The sequence below is a fragment of the Choloepus didactylus genome, chromosome 1 (genome assembly GCF_015220235.1).
Source record: "Choloepus didactylus isolate mChoDid1 chromosome 1, mChoDid1.pri, whole genome shotgun sequence".
Taxonomy (NCBI): Eukaryota; Metazoa; Chordata; class Mammalia; order Pilosa; family Megalonychidae; genus Choloepus; species Choloepus didactylus.
This window is the reverse complement of record NC_051307.1, coordinates 29,991,077-30,004,954: the sequence shown is the minus strand read 5'-3', so window position 1 is coordinate 30,004,954 and position 13,878 is coordinate 29,991,077. Positions and strand designations below refer to the sequence as shown.

Sequence of the window (13,878 nt, the reverse complement as noted above, 5' to 3'; positions counted from 1 at the left end):
ATGAATTATGCCTTTTTTGAAATGGTTTCCGAAGATGGTGGCATCACATATTAATAAAAGTAACTTTGTTCTTGAGCAAACAGAAAGTAAAGGTGCACAGAAAGCCATATATTAAAAATTTCTCTCAGGAAATTGTCCCAATCAACAAGTTGTCCTGCTTATTTGGTGTGATTAATTGGTCTGTAGTGCTTAGACTTTAATCTGTGAGAGAGTAGAAAAATGTCTAACGTGCCTAATATTCTATTATTTTGATGGGACACTACTGTTGCTTTTATCCCACAAATTATGTATTCCCTACATAATGAGAAAATGGAGCCATTAAATTAAACCATTATAAAAGTGACTGCAGGAGAGTAATAACTTTTGTAGCCTTGTCTTCATAACCACTTTGCTTTGGTGTATTTTGCAATCAGTTAAGTTTACTTGAGGAAGTTAAGATAAATCTACAAAGACCTATTCTTTTCTTTATGTTAAATGAATTATGAAAAATGAGAGAAAACTTAACGAGGATCACTGAAAAAATGTCATAATAAAATCTGTATGTAATCCTGCGTATTCTGTATACATGTAAGGACAACCAAACTGGCCAGAATAATCTTACTATAATTTTAATCAATACTTGTTCTCATAAAACTTGTCAAATGTGTTCCCATTTTTCCATTCACAATGTCATAGTCTTTTTCAGTCCTTCATTATTTTTTCATCAAAAATACCACAGATAGTCCTACCTGTAGGTCTGTCTTCTCCTAATCCATCCTCCAAAATGATGCTCAAGTGACTTTACACAAATTTAAATATGGTGCTGTCTCTTCTTCATTTAAAATCTTCAACACCAGCTACCTTTCACACACCCCTTTGCCTGCCTGACATCACAACTCCTCTGCACCAGCAAGTTGAAATAAAGTCTTGTTATGTTCTCTTCTTTACCTAGAGACTTTTGCATTCTCTCTCCATCCCACTCCTTCTAATAATTCCCAAAGGTGGCTCCAAATCAGCCTACAATCTAGGCAGTCTCTCTTTAATAAGAGCTTAGCAAACTTCTCCAATTTCCTGCCCATCTACATTTAGGCACATTTTCCTCATTTGTTTGTAAAACACCTTTCTAGGAGTTTCAATTTTAAAAACCTCTTTCTCATTATTTCTAAATTTGCTCCTCTTTCCTTTTAAAATTACATTACACAATTGCAAAGTTACATATTGTATTAGTTAGGGTTCTCTAGGGAAACAGAATCAATGAGAGGTTTCTATGACTATAAAATTTATAAAAGTGACTCACGCAGGGGATTCTGGGAAGATGGCGGCATAGAAAGAAGTGGAAGACTTAGTCTCCCCCAAAACAATTCATAAATGAACCAAAAAACAGTAAATAACCTGGAATGATAGCAGGCAGGCAAACGTGACAGTACACTCAACATCCACCAACATGAATTGGGAGGAATGCCTGAGATCACAGCATAAAATCTGTAAGTAAAATTGCGGACCCGCGCTGAGAGCAGAGAACCTAGAGCCAGAAGCCCCTCCCTCACAGAAGCCGCGCCGTGCACTTTCTCAGCCCAGCTCCAAGTGAGGTTTTAATAATAACTGCTCAATACAGATAGCGAATCCTCAACAAGCAGACAGAGGCCTTTGGTGACAACTGACCTTGGGAGAATCGGGGGAAATAAATATTCTGTCTCTCGCTCTCTCTCTGTGGAGAAAACCTCAGCTGCTCCTAGCCCACAAGGCATTGCAGTAAAGAGAGCCTCACATTCTGCATTCTGAAACGAGCTGAGAGCCCCGTGGCACAGCCAAGCAGCCCAGGGCTTCCCTAGAGGGACGGCACACACTGATGACGTAGCACGGCATCCCCCTTGGCTGAGGGAGGATCGTGGCTGGAAGGGAGGATCCACTCGGAGAACCTGGGGTGCTATGCCAAGTCCAGTGGTTTATGGGACACTGACAGAGAGCTGCGCTTCCTCCCTGGCCACCTGTGCACGTGCCCCACATTCAGGGCGGGCGACTCCAGCAGCTCGCCCAGGCTGAGCTCTCCAACTGAACACACAAGAATCATTTCCCCACACTACATGAGAAAAAAGGTTGAAAACTGACTGGAGGGATATAGGTGGCTCACAGATGCCATCTGCTGGTTACTTAGAGAAAGTATACATCACCAAACTGTATCTGAAAAATTGGATCGATATCCCTTTTTTTTTTTTTTTTGATACAACTTGAAAGAACCCTATCAAGCAAAACAAATGACAAGAGGCCAAAAACAATAGAAAATCTTAATGCATATGATAAAACCAGATGATATGGAGAATCCAGCTCCAAACACACAAATCAAGACTTCGGAAGAAATGTTATACATTGCAAAATTAATTAAAGAACTACAATCAAAGAACGAAAACATGGCAAAGGATTTAAAGGACATCAACAGGACCATGGCCCAGGATATAAGCGCCATAAAAAAGACCCTAGAAGAGCATAAAGAAGACATTGCAAGAGTAAATAAAAAATAGAAGATCTTGTGGAAATAAAAGAAACTGTTGGCCAAATTAAAAAGACTCTGGATATTCACAATACAAGACTAGAAGAAGCTGAACAACATCTCAGTGTCCTAGAAATCCACAGAACAGAAAATGAAAGAACAAAAGAAAGAATGGAGAAAAAAATTGAAAAAATCGAAATGGATCTCAGGGATACGATAGATAAAATAAAACGTCCAAACTTAAGACTCATTGGTGTCCCAGAAGGGGAAGAGAAGGGTAAAGGTCTAGAAAGAGTATTCAAAGAAATTGTTGGGGAAAACTTTCCCAATCTTCTACACAATATAAAGACACAAACCATAAATGCCCAGCGAACTCCAAATAGAATAAATCCAAATAAACCCACCCCAAGACATATTCTGATCAGACTCTCAAATACTGAAGAGAAGGAGCAAGTTCTGAAAGCAGCAAGAAAAAAGCAATTCACAACATAAAAAGGAAACAATATAAGACTAAGTAGTGACTACTCAGTGGCCACTATGGAGGCAAGAAGGCAGTGGCATGACATATTTAAAATTCTGAGAGAGAAAAATTTCCAGCCAAGAATACTTTATCCAGCAAAACTATCCCTCAAATTTGAGGGAGAGCTTACATTTTTCACAGACAAACAAATGCTGAGAGACTTTGCCAATAAAATACCTGCCCTACTTCAGATTCTAAAGGAAGCCCTAACAACAGAGAGACAAAGAAAGGAGAAAGAGATATAGAGAATTTTAACAGAAACATATAGTATCTTACATCCCAAATCGCCAGGACACTTATTTTTCTCTAGTGATCACAGATCTTTCCCCCGAAGGGACCATAAGCTGGGACATAAAACAAGCCTCACGAAATTAAAAAAAAAAAAAAAAAAAAAAAAATTGAATCTACTCAAAGAACATTCTCCAAACACAATGGAATACAAATAGAAGTCAATAATGTTTGAACTATAACTCCACTATTTACTTCCTACATGATAAAAAATACACAAACTCTAAGGACAAATCAATGGTTTTGAACTCAATGTAAAATATGTAATTTTAGACAACTATATAAAGGGGGGGGAATGGAGGAGTATAGGAACATAGTTTATGAGCCCTATTGAAGTGAAGGTGGTATCAAAGAAAAACAAGATTGATAGGGATTTAAGAGGTTAATTTTAAGCCCCACAGTAAACACAAAGAAATTATCAGAGAATATAACCATAGAGATGAAAAGTAGAGTTTGGGTTAAGAGAAATGGGGGAGGGGGCAATGGGAAGTTAAGAAAGGAGTGTAGGATTGCTGTTTGAGGCGAAGGGAAATTTCTAGTAATGGATGGTGGGAGAGAGCATAACATCATTCTAAATGTGATTAATCCCACTAATGGAAGGCTAGGAAAGGGGTGGAATGGGAAGATTTAGGTTGTATATATGTTTCCACAATTGAAAAACGAAAAAAAAAAAAAGACAATCTAACTAGATGACAATTGAATGCTAAGGATGAACTTGGATGGGATTGGAGGGTTGAGGACAGGTGGCTCGAAGGGACACAGCTGAGACATAAGGAAAAGGAAATATTGAATGTAAACATTGTATCATTGTTGAATCTCTTATACTTCTTAGCTGTGCTTAATGGAATTACATAAAAGAATGTTCTTGTTCATGGGAAGTACATACGTGAATTATACTGTATCTTCAAGGATGTGTGCAGCTAACTCTCATACATTCAGAAGACAGAGAAATATATGATGGATGATAGATAGGGAGGGAGGGAGGGAAAGAAATAGTGATGTGATAGCATGTTAAAGTTGGTGGATTGAGCTATTGGGGGAGGGGGGTCAGGGTATGATGGAATTCTGTGTATGGGGCTAGTATTGTTTTTGCAACTATTCATGTAACTTTGAATTTATTTCAAAATAAAAAAAAAAAAGTGACTCACACAACTGTGGGTATGCATGAGTCCAAATTCTGTAGAACAGTCAGCAAACTGTCAACTCCAAGGAAGATGTTCGAGGAACTCCTCAGGAAATGAACTGGCAACTTCTACGAACTCCTCAGGAAATGAACCGGAATTTTCGACGAATGTGCCTGATGAACTCCTCAGGAAATGCTTTGCTGGGCAGCCGAAGAAGTGAAGGTCCTCTAACTGTCTCACTTATAAGTTTTCAGCTGATTAACCGGATTAAATCCAGCCAATTGCATTCTCTCATTGTGGAAGACACGCCCTTCGGTGAGTCATCAGTCACAGCTGCAGTCAATTGACTGATGATTTAATAAACCAGCCTGTTGGTTTATTAACCAACCACAAATATCCTTGCAGCAATTGTTAGGCCAGCGTTTGCTTGACTGGACAGCTTGGTACTATCACCTGGCCAAGTTGACACATGAACCTAACCATCACAGTCCACCCCTTGTCAACTTGGCAGTTATACACATCATGTAAAACCATACTTTATCTCTAAGTAGACAACAATAACAGACATATATTTTGCCTAACAATACTCCACTGTGCAGCATACAACTGGAAAAGCACTAAATCTCTCCAGAATAGGATGCAAGTCTTTGGGTGACATTAGCTCCTAAAATTGATTTCTTTTAGCTTAAATACAGCAAAATGAACAGTACAGGTTACGCCATATGATAAGGGGATAAGTCAGAGAAGAAAACAAAGATATTTGCTTTACAAACAAATACAAACATAATCATAACAAAACAAGGAGGAAATATTCATGCCATCATACTCCTCATTTCTGTAACTGGTCACATGGCCATAGTTCATATTTATCACTACCTTCTTCCACTACCCATTCCTTGTTCCCTTTACCCTCAGCAAGTACTTCAGCTGGCCATGGTTGTTAGCCTGGTGGGGTGACCCAAACCTTCATTCCTGAAGTGTCTTGGCCATTGGTAGTCCTGCCTGGATTGGGTTGTTGCAGTTTTCCATTGACTTGAATCACAGGGCATGGTAGTAATAAGAGACGCCCTAGGGGATCTCCTGTATTCCAGAAAAACTCTTCTTTACTTCCATTGTGTAGTTGCAGTGCTATTTCCCCTTGATAGTCAGGATCAATCACCCCAGCCAGTACAGTAATTCCCTTCATTGCCTGTTGATTCAGAGGCATAAGAAGCCCAAAGTGGCCAGGTGCCAGTCTTAACTTCTAGTTCAATGGGATTATTGTTGTATTTCCTGGTGGAAGCACTCCTCCTTTTGGAACCAAGACCTGTAGACCAGCAGTGCTTAAGCTTGCAGGGACATGAACAAAAATTTCCCTAGTGGATCACTAGGAGTGGTAGTGAGTGGTGCCACTCCTGTTTCCACCCCTTGGTTCCTGGACCCATGAATCCTGGCTATGGGAGAAACAGCACCATAGAGTGGATACTGATTCAGAGCATACACAGCCTTCTGGAGAACACTGCCCCAACCATGCAAGGTATTGCCACCCAGTTGGCACCATAATTGAGTCTTCAACAGGCCATTCCACTGTTCTATCAACCCAGCTGCATCTGGATGAAGGGTAACATGGTAAGACCACAGAATTCCATGAGCATGTGCCCATCCCCTCACTTCATTTGCTGTGAAATGGGTACCTTGGTCTGAAGCAATGCTGTGTGGAATACCATGATGGTGGATAAGGCATTCTGTAAGTCCACGGATGGTAGTTTTGGCAGAAGCATATCCAGAATATGTGTCTATTCCAGTAAGAACAAATTGCTGTCCCTTCCATGATGGAAGTGGTCCAATGTAATCAACCTGCAACCAGGTAACAGGTTGATCACCTTGGGGAATGGTGCCATATTGGGGACTGAGTGTGGGTCTCTGCTGTTGGCAGATTGGGCACTCAGCAGTGGCTATGGCCAGGTCATCCTTGGTGAGTGGAAGTCCATGTTGCTGAGCCCATGCATAACCTCCGTCCTTACCACCATGACCACTTTGTTCATGAGCCTGTTGGGCAATGACAGAAGTGGCTGGGGAAAGAGGCTGATTGGTATCCACCAAACGGGTCATTTTATCCACTTGGTTATTAAAATCTTCTTCTGCTGAAGTCACCCTCTGGTGAGCATTAACGTGGGACACAAATATCCTCATGTTGTTTACCCACTCAGAAAGGTCTATCCACATACCCCTTCCCCAGACTTCTTTGTCACCAGTCTTCCAATCTGTTCCTTCCAAGTCCCGGACCATCCACCCAAACCATTAGCAACAGCCCAGGAATCAGTATACAAATGCATCTTTTGCTAGTTCTCCTTCGAAACAAAGTGAACAACCAGGTGCACTGCTCCAAGTTCTGCCCACTGGGAGGATTTCCCGTCACCACTGTCCTTCAGGGACATCCCAGAAAGGGGCTGCAGTGCTGCAGCTATCCACTTTCGGGTGGTGCCTGCATACCATGCAGATCCACCTGTAAACCAGGCCCGAGTTTTCTCTTCCTCAGTCAACTGATTGTAAGGACCTCCCCAAGATGCCATAGCTGTGAGCTGGGAAAGAGAAGGTAAGGTGGCAGGAGTGGGGGCCATGGACATTTGGGCCACTTCCTCATGTAACTTACTTGTACCTTCAGGACCTGCTCAAAGTCTATCTTGTATATACCACTTCCATTTTATGATGGAGTGCTGCTGTGCATGCCCAACTTTATGGCTTGGTGTGTCAGACAATACCCAGCTCTTGATAGGTAACTCAGGTCTCATGGTAACTTGGTAACATGGGTAAGTGTTCTGTCTCTACTAAGGCCCAGTAGCAGGCCAACAACTGTTTCTCAAATAGAGAGGAGTTATCTGCAGAGGATGGTAAAGCTTTACTCCAAAATCCTAAGGGCCTGTGTTGTGATTCTCCTATAGGAGCCTGCCAAAGGCTCCAAACAGCATCTCTATTTGCCACTGACACTTCCAGCACCATTGGGTCAGCTGGATCATATGGTCCAAGTGGCAGAGCAGCTTGCACAGCAGCCTGGACCTGTCACAGAGCCTCATCTTGTTCCGGTCCCCACTCAAAACTAGAAGCTTTTCTGGTCACTCGGTAAATGGGCTGGAGTAGCACACCTAAATGAGGAATATGTTGTCTCCAAAACCCAAAGAGGCCAACTAAGCATTGTGCCTCTTTTTTGGTCATAGGAAGGGCCAGATGCAACAACTTATCCACCTTAGAAAGAATATCTCGACAGGCCCCACACCACTGGACACCTAGAAATTTTACTGAGGTGAAAGGCCCCTGTATTTTTGTTGGATTTATTTCCCATCCTCTGCCACACAAATACCTTACCAACAAATCTAGAGTAGTTGCTACTTCTTGCTCACTAGGTCCAATCAACATGATATCATCAATATAATGGACCAGTGTGATGTCTTTTGGGAGGGAGAAACGATCAAGATCCCTGCAGACAATATTATGACATAGGGCTGGAGAGTTGATATAACCCTGAGGTAGCACAGTGAATGTAAACTACTGGCCTTGCCAGCTGGATGCAAACTGTTTCTGGTGGCCCTTACTGACAGCAATTGAGAAAAAAGCATTTGCCTGATCAATAACTGCATACCAGGTACCAGGGGATACGTTTATTTGCTCAAGCAATAATACCACATCTGGAACAGCAGCTGCAATTGGAGTCACCACCTGGTTAAGCTTACGGTAATTCACTGTCATCCTCCAAGACCCATCTGTTTTCTGCACAGGCCAAATAGGAGACTTAATGGGGATGTGGTGGGAATCACCACCCCTACATCCTTTAAGTCCTTAAGAGTGGCATTAATCTCTGCAATTCCTCCAGGAATCTGGTATTGCTTCTGGTTCACTATTTTGCTAGGCAGGGGCAGTTCTAGTGGCTTCCACTTGGCCTTTCCCACCATAATAGCCCTCACTTCATGAGTCAGGGAACCAATGTGAGGATTCTGCCAGTTGCTGAGTATGTCTATTCCAATTATGCATTCCGGCACTTGGGAAATAAACACAAAATGGGTCCGGGGACCCACTGGACCCACTGTGAGATGGACCTGAGCTAAAACTCCATCAATCACCTGATCTCCATAAGCCCCAACTCTGACTGGTGGACCAGAGTGATGTTTTGGGTCTCTGGGAATTAATGTCACTTCAGTGTAATAATCCATGAAATAACTGATCATTTCCTTTTCCACAGTGTACAGTTACCCAGGTAAAAGGCCATAGGTCCCCCTGGGGAAGGCTGGGAGGAAGATTAACAATATAAATTTTTGGCAGTGTAATAGGGTCCTTCCCCAAGTGTACCAGAGTCACGGGGCTCTGGATCTGTAAACTGTCTCAAGTCTGGGAATTGATTAAGGGGCCGTGACTCTCTGCTTTTGTAATTCAAGAGAGACTTTTGTTCACGTGACCTAGAATTCTTCTGCCTATGTAGTTCAAACAAGAATTTAGTCGATTGCCCATCTATTTTACTACTTGGTACTCCGTGATCGACTAGCCAACGCCGTAAGTCTCTGCGAGTCATATTATTTTGATTGCTGCTTTGAGCCTGTTTTCTGTTATGGTAGCCATGCCCACCTTGTCTGTGGCGATTAACTACAGCCACTTGGCTTCTGCTGACTCGGGACCTGATTATCCCCATTGTGTTTAAGGATTCCAGTTCAGTGACAGCAGTTCCTACAGTAATATCTGACCTACAAAGAAGGGTGACTACAGAGCTCTTCAGGGATGATGGAACTAGTCTCACAAATTTATTCCTCACAGTCCTGGTCAAAGGTGCATCTTCTGGACATTCCACGGGTGTGTGAGCAGGTTTTCCATGATAAATCCACTCTAACATTCCAATCTCTCTAAGTCTTTGAATCCCCTCCTCCACATTGTACCAGGGCAGTTTTGGCATTTGAACCTCTGGTAATGCTGGCCGCCTTTTGATCCATGTTTCAGCCAACCACCCAAACAAACTGTTAACGCCCTTTCTAACCCCTCGAGCTACAACATTGAATGCAGAATTTCTGCTTAGTGGGCCCATATCAGTAAATTCAGCCCGATCCAACCTTATATTCCTTCCACCATTATCCCACACCCCTAATATCCATTCCCACGCATATTCCCCTGGTTTCTGTCTGTATAAGTTGGAAAACTCATACAGTTCCTTTGGAGTATAGCGTACTTCCTCATGGGTCACACTTCGTACCTCACCCTTTGGGGCCTGTTGGGACTTTTGTCTAGTTAAAGGTCTTGAAGCAAAGACTGGTGGTGGGGGTGGGTCATGAAAAGAGTTAGAATTATCCCTCAAGCCATTTACCTCAGGACATTCTGTTGCATTTTCATCTCTTAAAACAGGATTAATCTCTCCAGACAGAGGAATGAGGGCTGCTTCCTCAGGGGAGGTGATTACAGGATTAGCAGGCAGTGAAGGGTTAATCTCTTTAGGTGGAGGTTGGGTGGCAGGCTCCTTAGGGCAGACTGGAGGTGGGGAAGCTGTTTCCTCAGGACAGCCCTCTACAGGTAAATCTAACAATGACTCAGCAGAATCCAAGGTTCCAATGTCCTCACTGCCATTATTATCAATCCATATGTCCCCATCCCAAGTTTCCAGATCCCATTCTTTTCCAATCAATGCCTTTACTTTAACAGCAGACACCATGAGAAGTTGAGATTTTAGTTTATGTTGTAAATCTGCTACTTGCACAATGAGAGTCTGCATCTGGTTTTCAGAAACTTCAAGTCTGCAGGCACGGGAAATAAGATTTTCTTTCAGGGCACACATAGAAACCTTTACATCATTCATACGGCATTTAAGTTTTGAATTTGAAGCCTTTTGCTCATCCCTTTCTCTTACAACTTCATCCAAAGTATCTAAGAGCAGCCAGCCAATATCAATATACCTCTTAATACTGCAAAACTCTGTGAAGGTGTCGAAAAGACTGTCACACAGAGCCTTGCTTCGTACTTGAGTATGATTAGGAGAATCAAACGGTGGTATTTTCCATATCTCCTTTACCAACTCATGCCATGGACTGTCAGTGCCCTCTTAATTATTGGAAATAGAGTCATTAGTGCCTTTGAATCTAATCAGCATAGAAAACAAATTATAAAAGCCCATTTTAAGATTCTGTTTCTCAAGAACCACTCCCGGTACCAAGTTGTATTAGTTAGGGTTCCCTAGGGAAACAGAATCAATGAGAGGCATCTATGACTATAAAATTTATAAAAGTGACTCACGCAACTGTGGGTATGCACGAGTCCAAATTCTGTAGAGCCGTCAGCAAACTGTCAACTCCAAGGAAGATGTCTGAGGAACTTCTCAGGAAACGAACTGGTAACTTCTACGAACTCTTCAGGAAACGAACTAGGATCTTCGAAGAACGTGTGCGATGAACTCCTCAGGAAACAAACCAGCAACTTTGACAAACTCCTCAGGAAATGCTTCACTGGGCAGCCAAAGAAGAGAAGGTTCTCTATCTGTCTCGCTTATAAGTCTTCAACTGATTAATTGGATTAAATCCAGCCAATTGCATTCTCTCATTGTGGAAGACACGGCCTTCGGTGAGTCATCAGTCACAGCTGCAGTCAATTGACTGATGATTTAATAAACCAGCCTTTTGGTTTATTAACCAGCCACAAACATCCTCGCAGCAATTGTTAGGCCCGTGTTTGCTTGACCAGACAGCTTGGTACTATCACCTGGCCAAGCTGACACATGAACCTAGCCATCACACATATATATAAATATTTTAAATGTGTATGTAAAAACAATGCTACCGAAATTAATGTTTTTCCTTTACAGTTATCTCATAGTGCCATTATTAAAAATAATGCTATTATTAAAATAATATTAAACAAATTATATTGTTCAGCATGGAAATTCTAAATTCTGATTTAGAAATGACACTAAGCCTTTCTATTAACAATAATATTGTATTTCCCCATAACCTCTTACTAAATCCTTTCAAGAATTTATTGTAGTCTTTTTACAGAAGTTTTATTTTTTTATCCAAAATGTAGTTTATGCCACACCTGTATCATATCATGCCAAATATTTGCATGTTAATTTAATCAACTTTAATGGAAAATCTCTCTACAATTCCTCCATTCACTCTTGTTTCTATATGGCTGTACCATAAGGGGCTATTTTATTACCTACTAGCATACCAATACACCTTATTGTCATATTTCTTTAATGACCTGCCTTTTCTCAATCAAACTATTCACTTGCTTTTAAGGCTGTAAACACCATATTAGAAATAAACGTATCCTACTAAGAAGAGCACTAGGTTCTCCAGGCTTAGGAGCATGCAATGCTCTTCACTTTCTTCTTCTTAGGTTTTCTTCTTGCCATCCCCCTAAGTAGACCAAGTATGACAGATTTCCAGAACCTTGCGCACTGTAGCATGCTCTATGTGAGAGCCTTCATATTGCCATTACCATGCCCAAAAAAAGTGGTGGAGATGGAACCAGAGGGATGCCAGGCCAGGCCAAAGCTCATCATGTCAGTGACATGGAATTATCATGTCAGTGACAGGGAATCTCTCTGAGATATATATGTATCTCAGGGTACATATATATCCTTCTTGCACTTCAGCATATCCCTGTTCTATTCAACATGCTATCTTTGTTACTTGACCATCTTTACATGAAGAATAACATCAAAGGCAAGTATTTTAATGAATCTAGAAGACAAAAAGAGGATCTTGAGCACAGGTCTATAGAATTTAATGCTACAAATTTCTTTATTAAAATCTGAATTCTGTCAAAAATAGGCTCATGGGAGAAGATAACTAATTGCTAAGCGATTATCTTTTTTGTTGGTATAAAGCACGTGCAATTTGATGTGTTAATATATTTACATACATAGTTGTCCATCAATAAATAGGATTGCATATTATAAATAATAGAGAAATAAAGTTTTACACTTGTATAATACAGTATAGTATTGACAGCACTTGCACATCAATGTAAATAATATATTTCATCCTGAGGTTTCAAAATTTGGCATCGTATTCTAGTTTTATGAGTGTATCTTTTTCTTGAATGGGGAAAATGATGATCTAAATTTGCATTAGCAAATTCAGAGGGGAAGTCATGCCTTTTGATTAGTTTATACTATTCTTTTTATTGAAATGAAATTTCTTTAAGTATTTGCAATGTTTGCAAATATCAAGAATCTTGTATTGCATATTTAGGTGAACCAAGTCCTCCATCAATCCATGGACAGCCAAGCAGTGGGAAGAGCTTTAAACTCAGCATCACCAAACAGGATGATGGAGGGGCCCCTATTTTGGAATATATTGTGAAATATAGAAGTGTAAGTATCCAGTATACTATCATTTTGTATCAGATGTTTTCAAATTGCATTAAGATGTGCATTGAATTCATGCACATCAGGAGTAAATGCATATTACATAAGAGTCGTAGGAATTCGAATGCTAATTTTGCATTGCTGAAATTCATCATTACACATTGTAAAGCGCTTCCAATTTTTTTGTAAAATCCAATTGTAGATCATCAAAATACACCCATTGCTTTTCATCTTTTCATTTCCAAGTATGAAATAGAACTTAGAAACTTTTCAGTAACAAAATACCATTTCCTCTATTTTTCTCACAAATTTTGTGGACATTTTCTACTCCCATTTCTCTTAATGTTAATAACCACAGGCTAAGCCCTCTTGTCAACTGAACTTCCCTAGTAGAATTATTAGCAAATCATGCCTCAGGATAAATAACGTTAATTATCAGATTGCTTTATCCTTAGCATTTAAAAAAGAATGGTCACACTGAACATGCCCACAGCATGTATCCTTCTCAGAATATTTAATGTGAATCCAAAAGGTAATTATATATTCATTCATAAAAAGGCCATTAATATCTTATTTCTAGAAAGTTTCAATGATGTTTACATAGATTTTGCTTATAAAAATCAATATGAATTGTGTATCCATCAGAAAGTACTTCTGGACTACAGATAACAGATACAATGACTAGAAGGTTTTAAGTCAAGGAGACTGTTTTGTTCTCACATTAAACAAATTTTTGGTTAGGCAATCCAGGGCTAGGTTAGTGTCTCAGCAATATCATCAACTCTCCAAATTATTTTTCTTTTAAGTTCTTTCATATTTAGCATATTGGCTTTTCTCATATGGATCATCTTGTACTCCTGAAATGGTGGCTTTTCCTCAACATATAGAGTGTGAAGAGAGTGGAAATAAGAAAAGGGGCTATTTCAACTGAATCTGCCCTCTTTTCAACAGGACAGTAATCTTTCCTAAAAACTCCATTAGTCAGAATTAAACATTGTCTCTTTAAAGAGAAATATGTCTCATGACCCCCCTAAGTGGCAGGCTATTATAGATATACATTTGGGTGAGCTAAACAATAGGGTCTGCCCCAAATTGTTAATCTGATTATTTTTATTATTTTAATGACTATCTACCATTAATCGTGTGTCTAATCAGGTATACT

At 40.4% G+C, this 13,878-nt stretch overlaps 1 protein-coding gene across 1 annotated transcript in view; it reads left to right on the top strand.

Annotated features, from left to right (window-relative positions):
- Positions 1-13,878, top strand: part of NCAM2 (neural cell adhesion molecule 2) — a 571,781-nt gene that overhangs the window by 497,728 nt on the left and 60,175 nt on the right. The window contains exon 14 of the mRNA XM_037833245.1: positions 12,601-12,722. Within this exon, the coding sequence (XP_037689173.1) occupies positions 12,601-12,722 (122 nt within the window). The remainder of the gene's footprint in view (positions 1-12,600; positions 12,723-13,878) is intronic.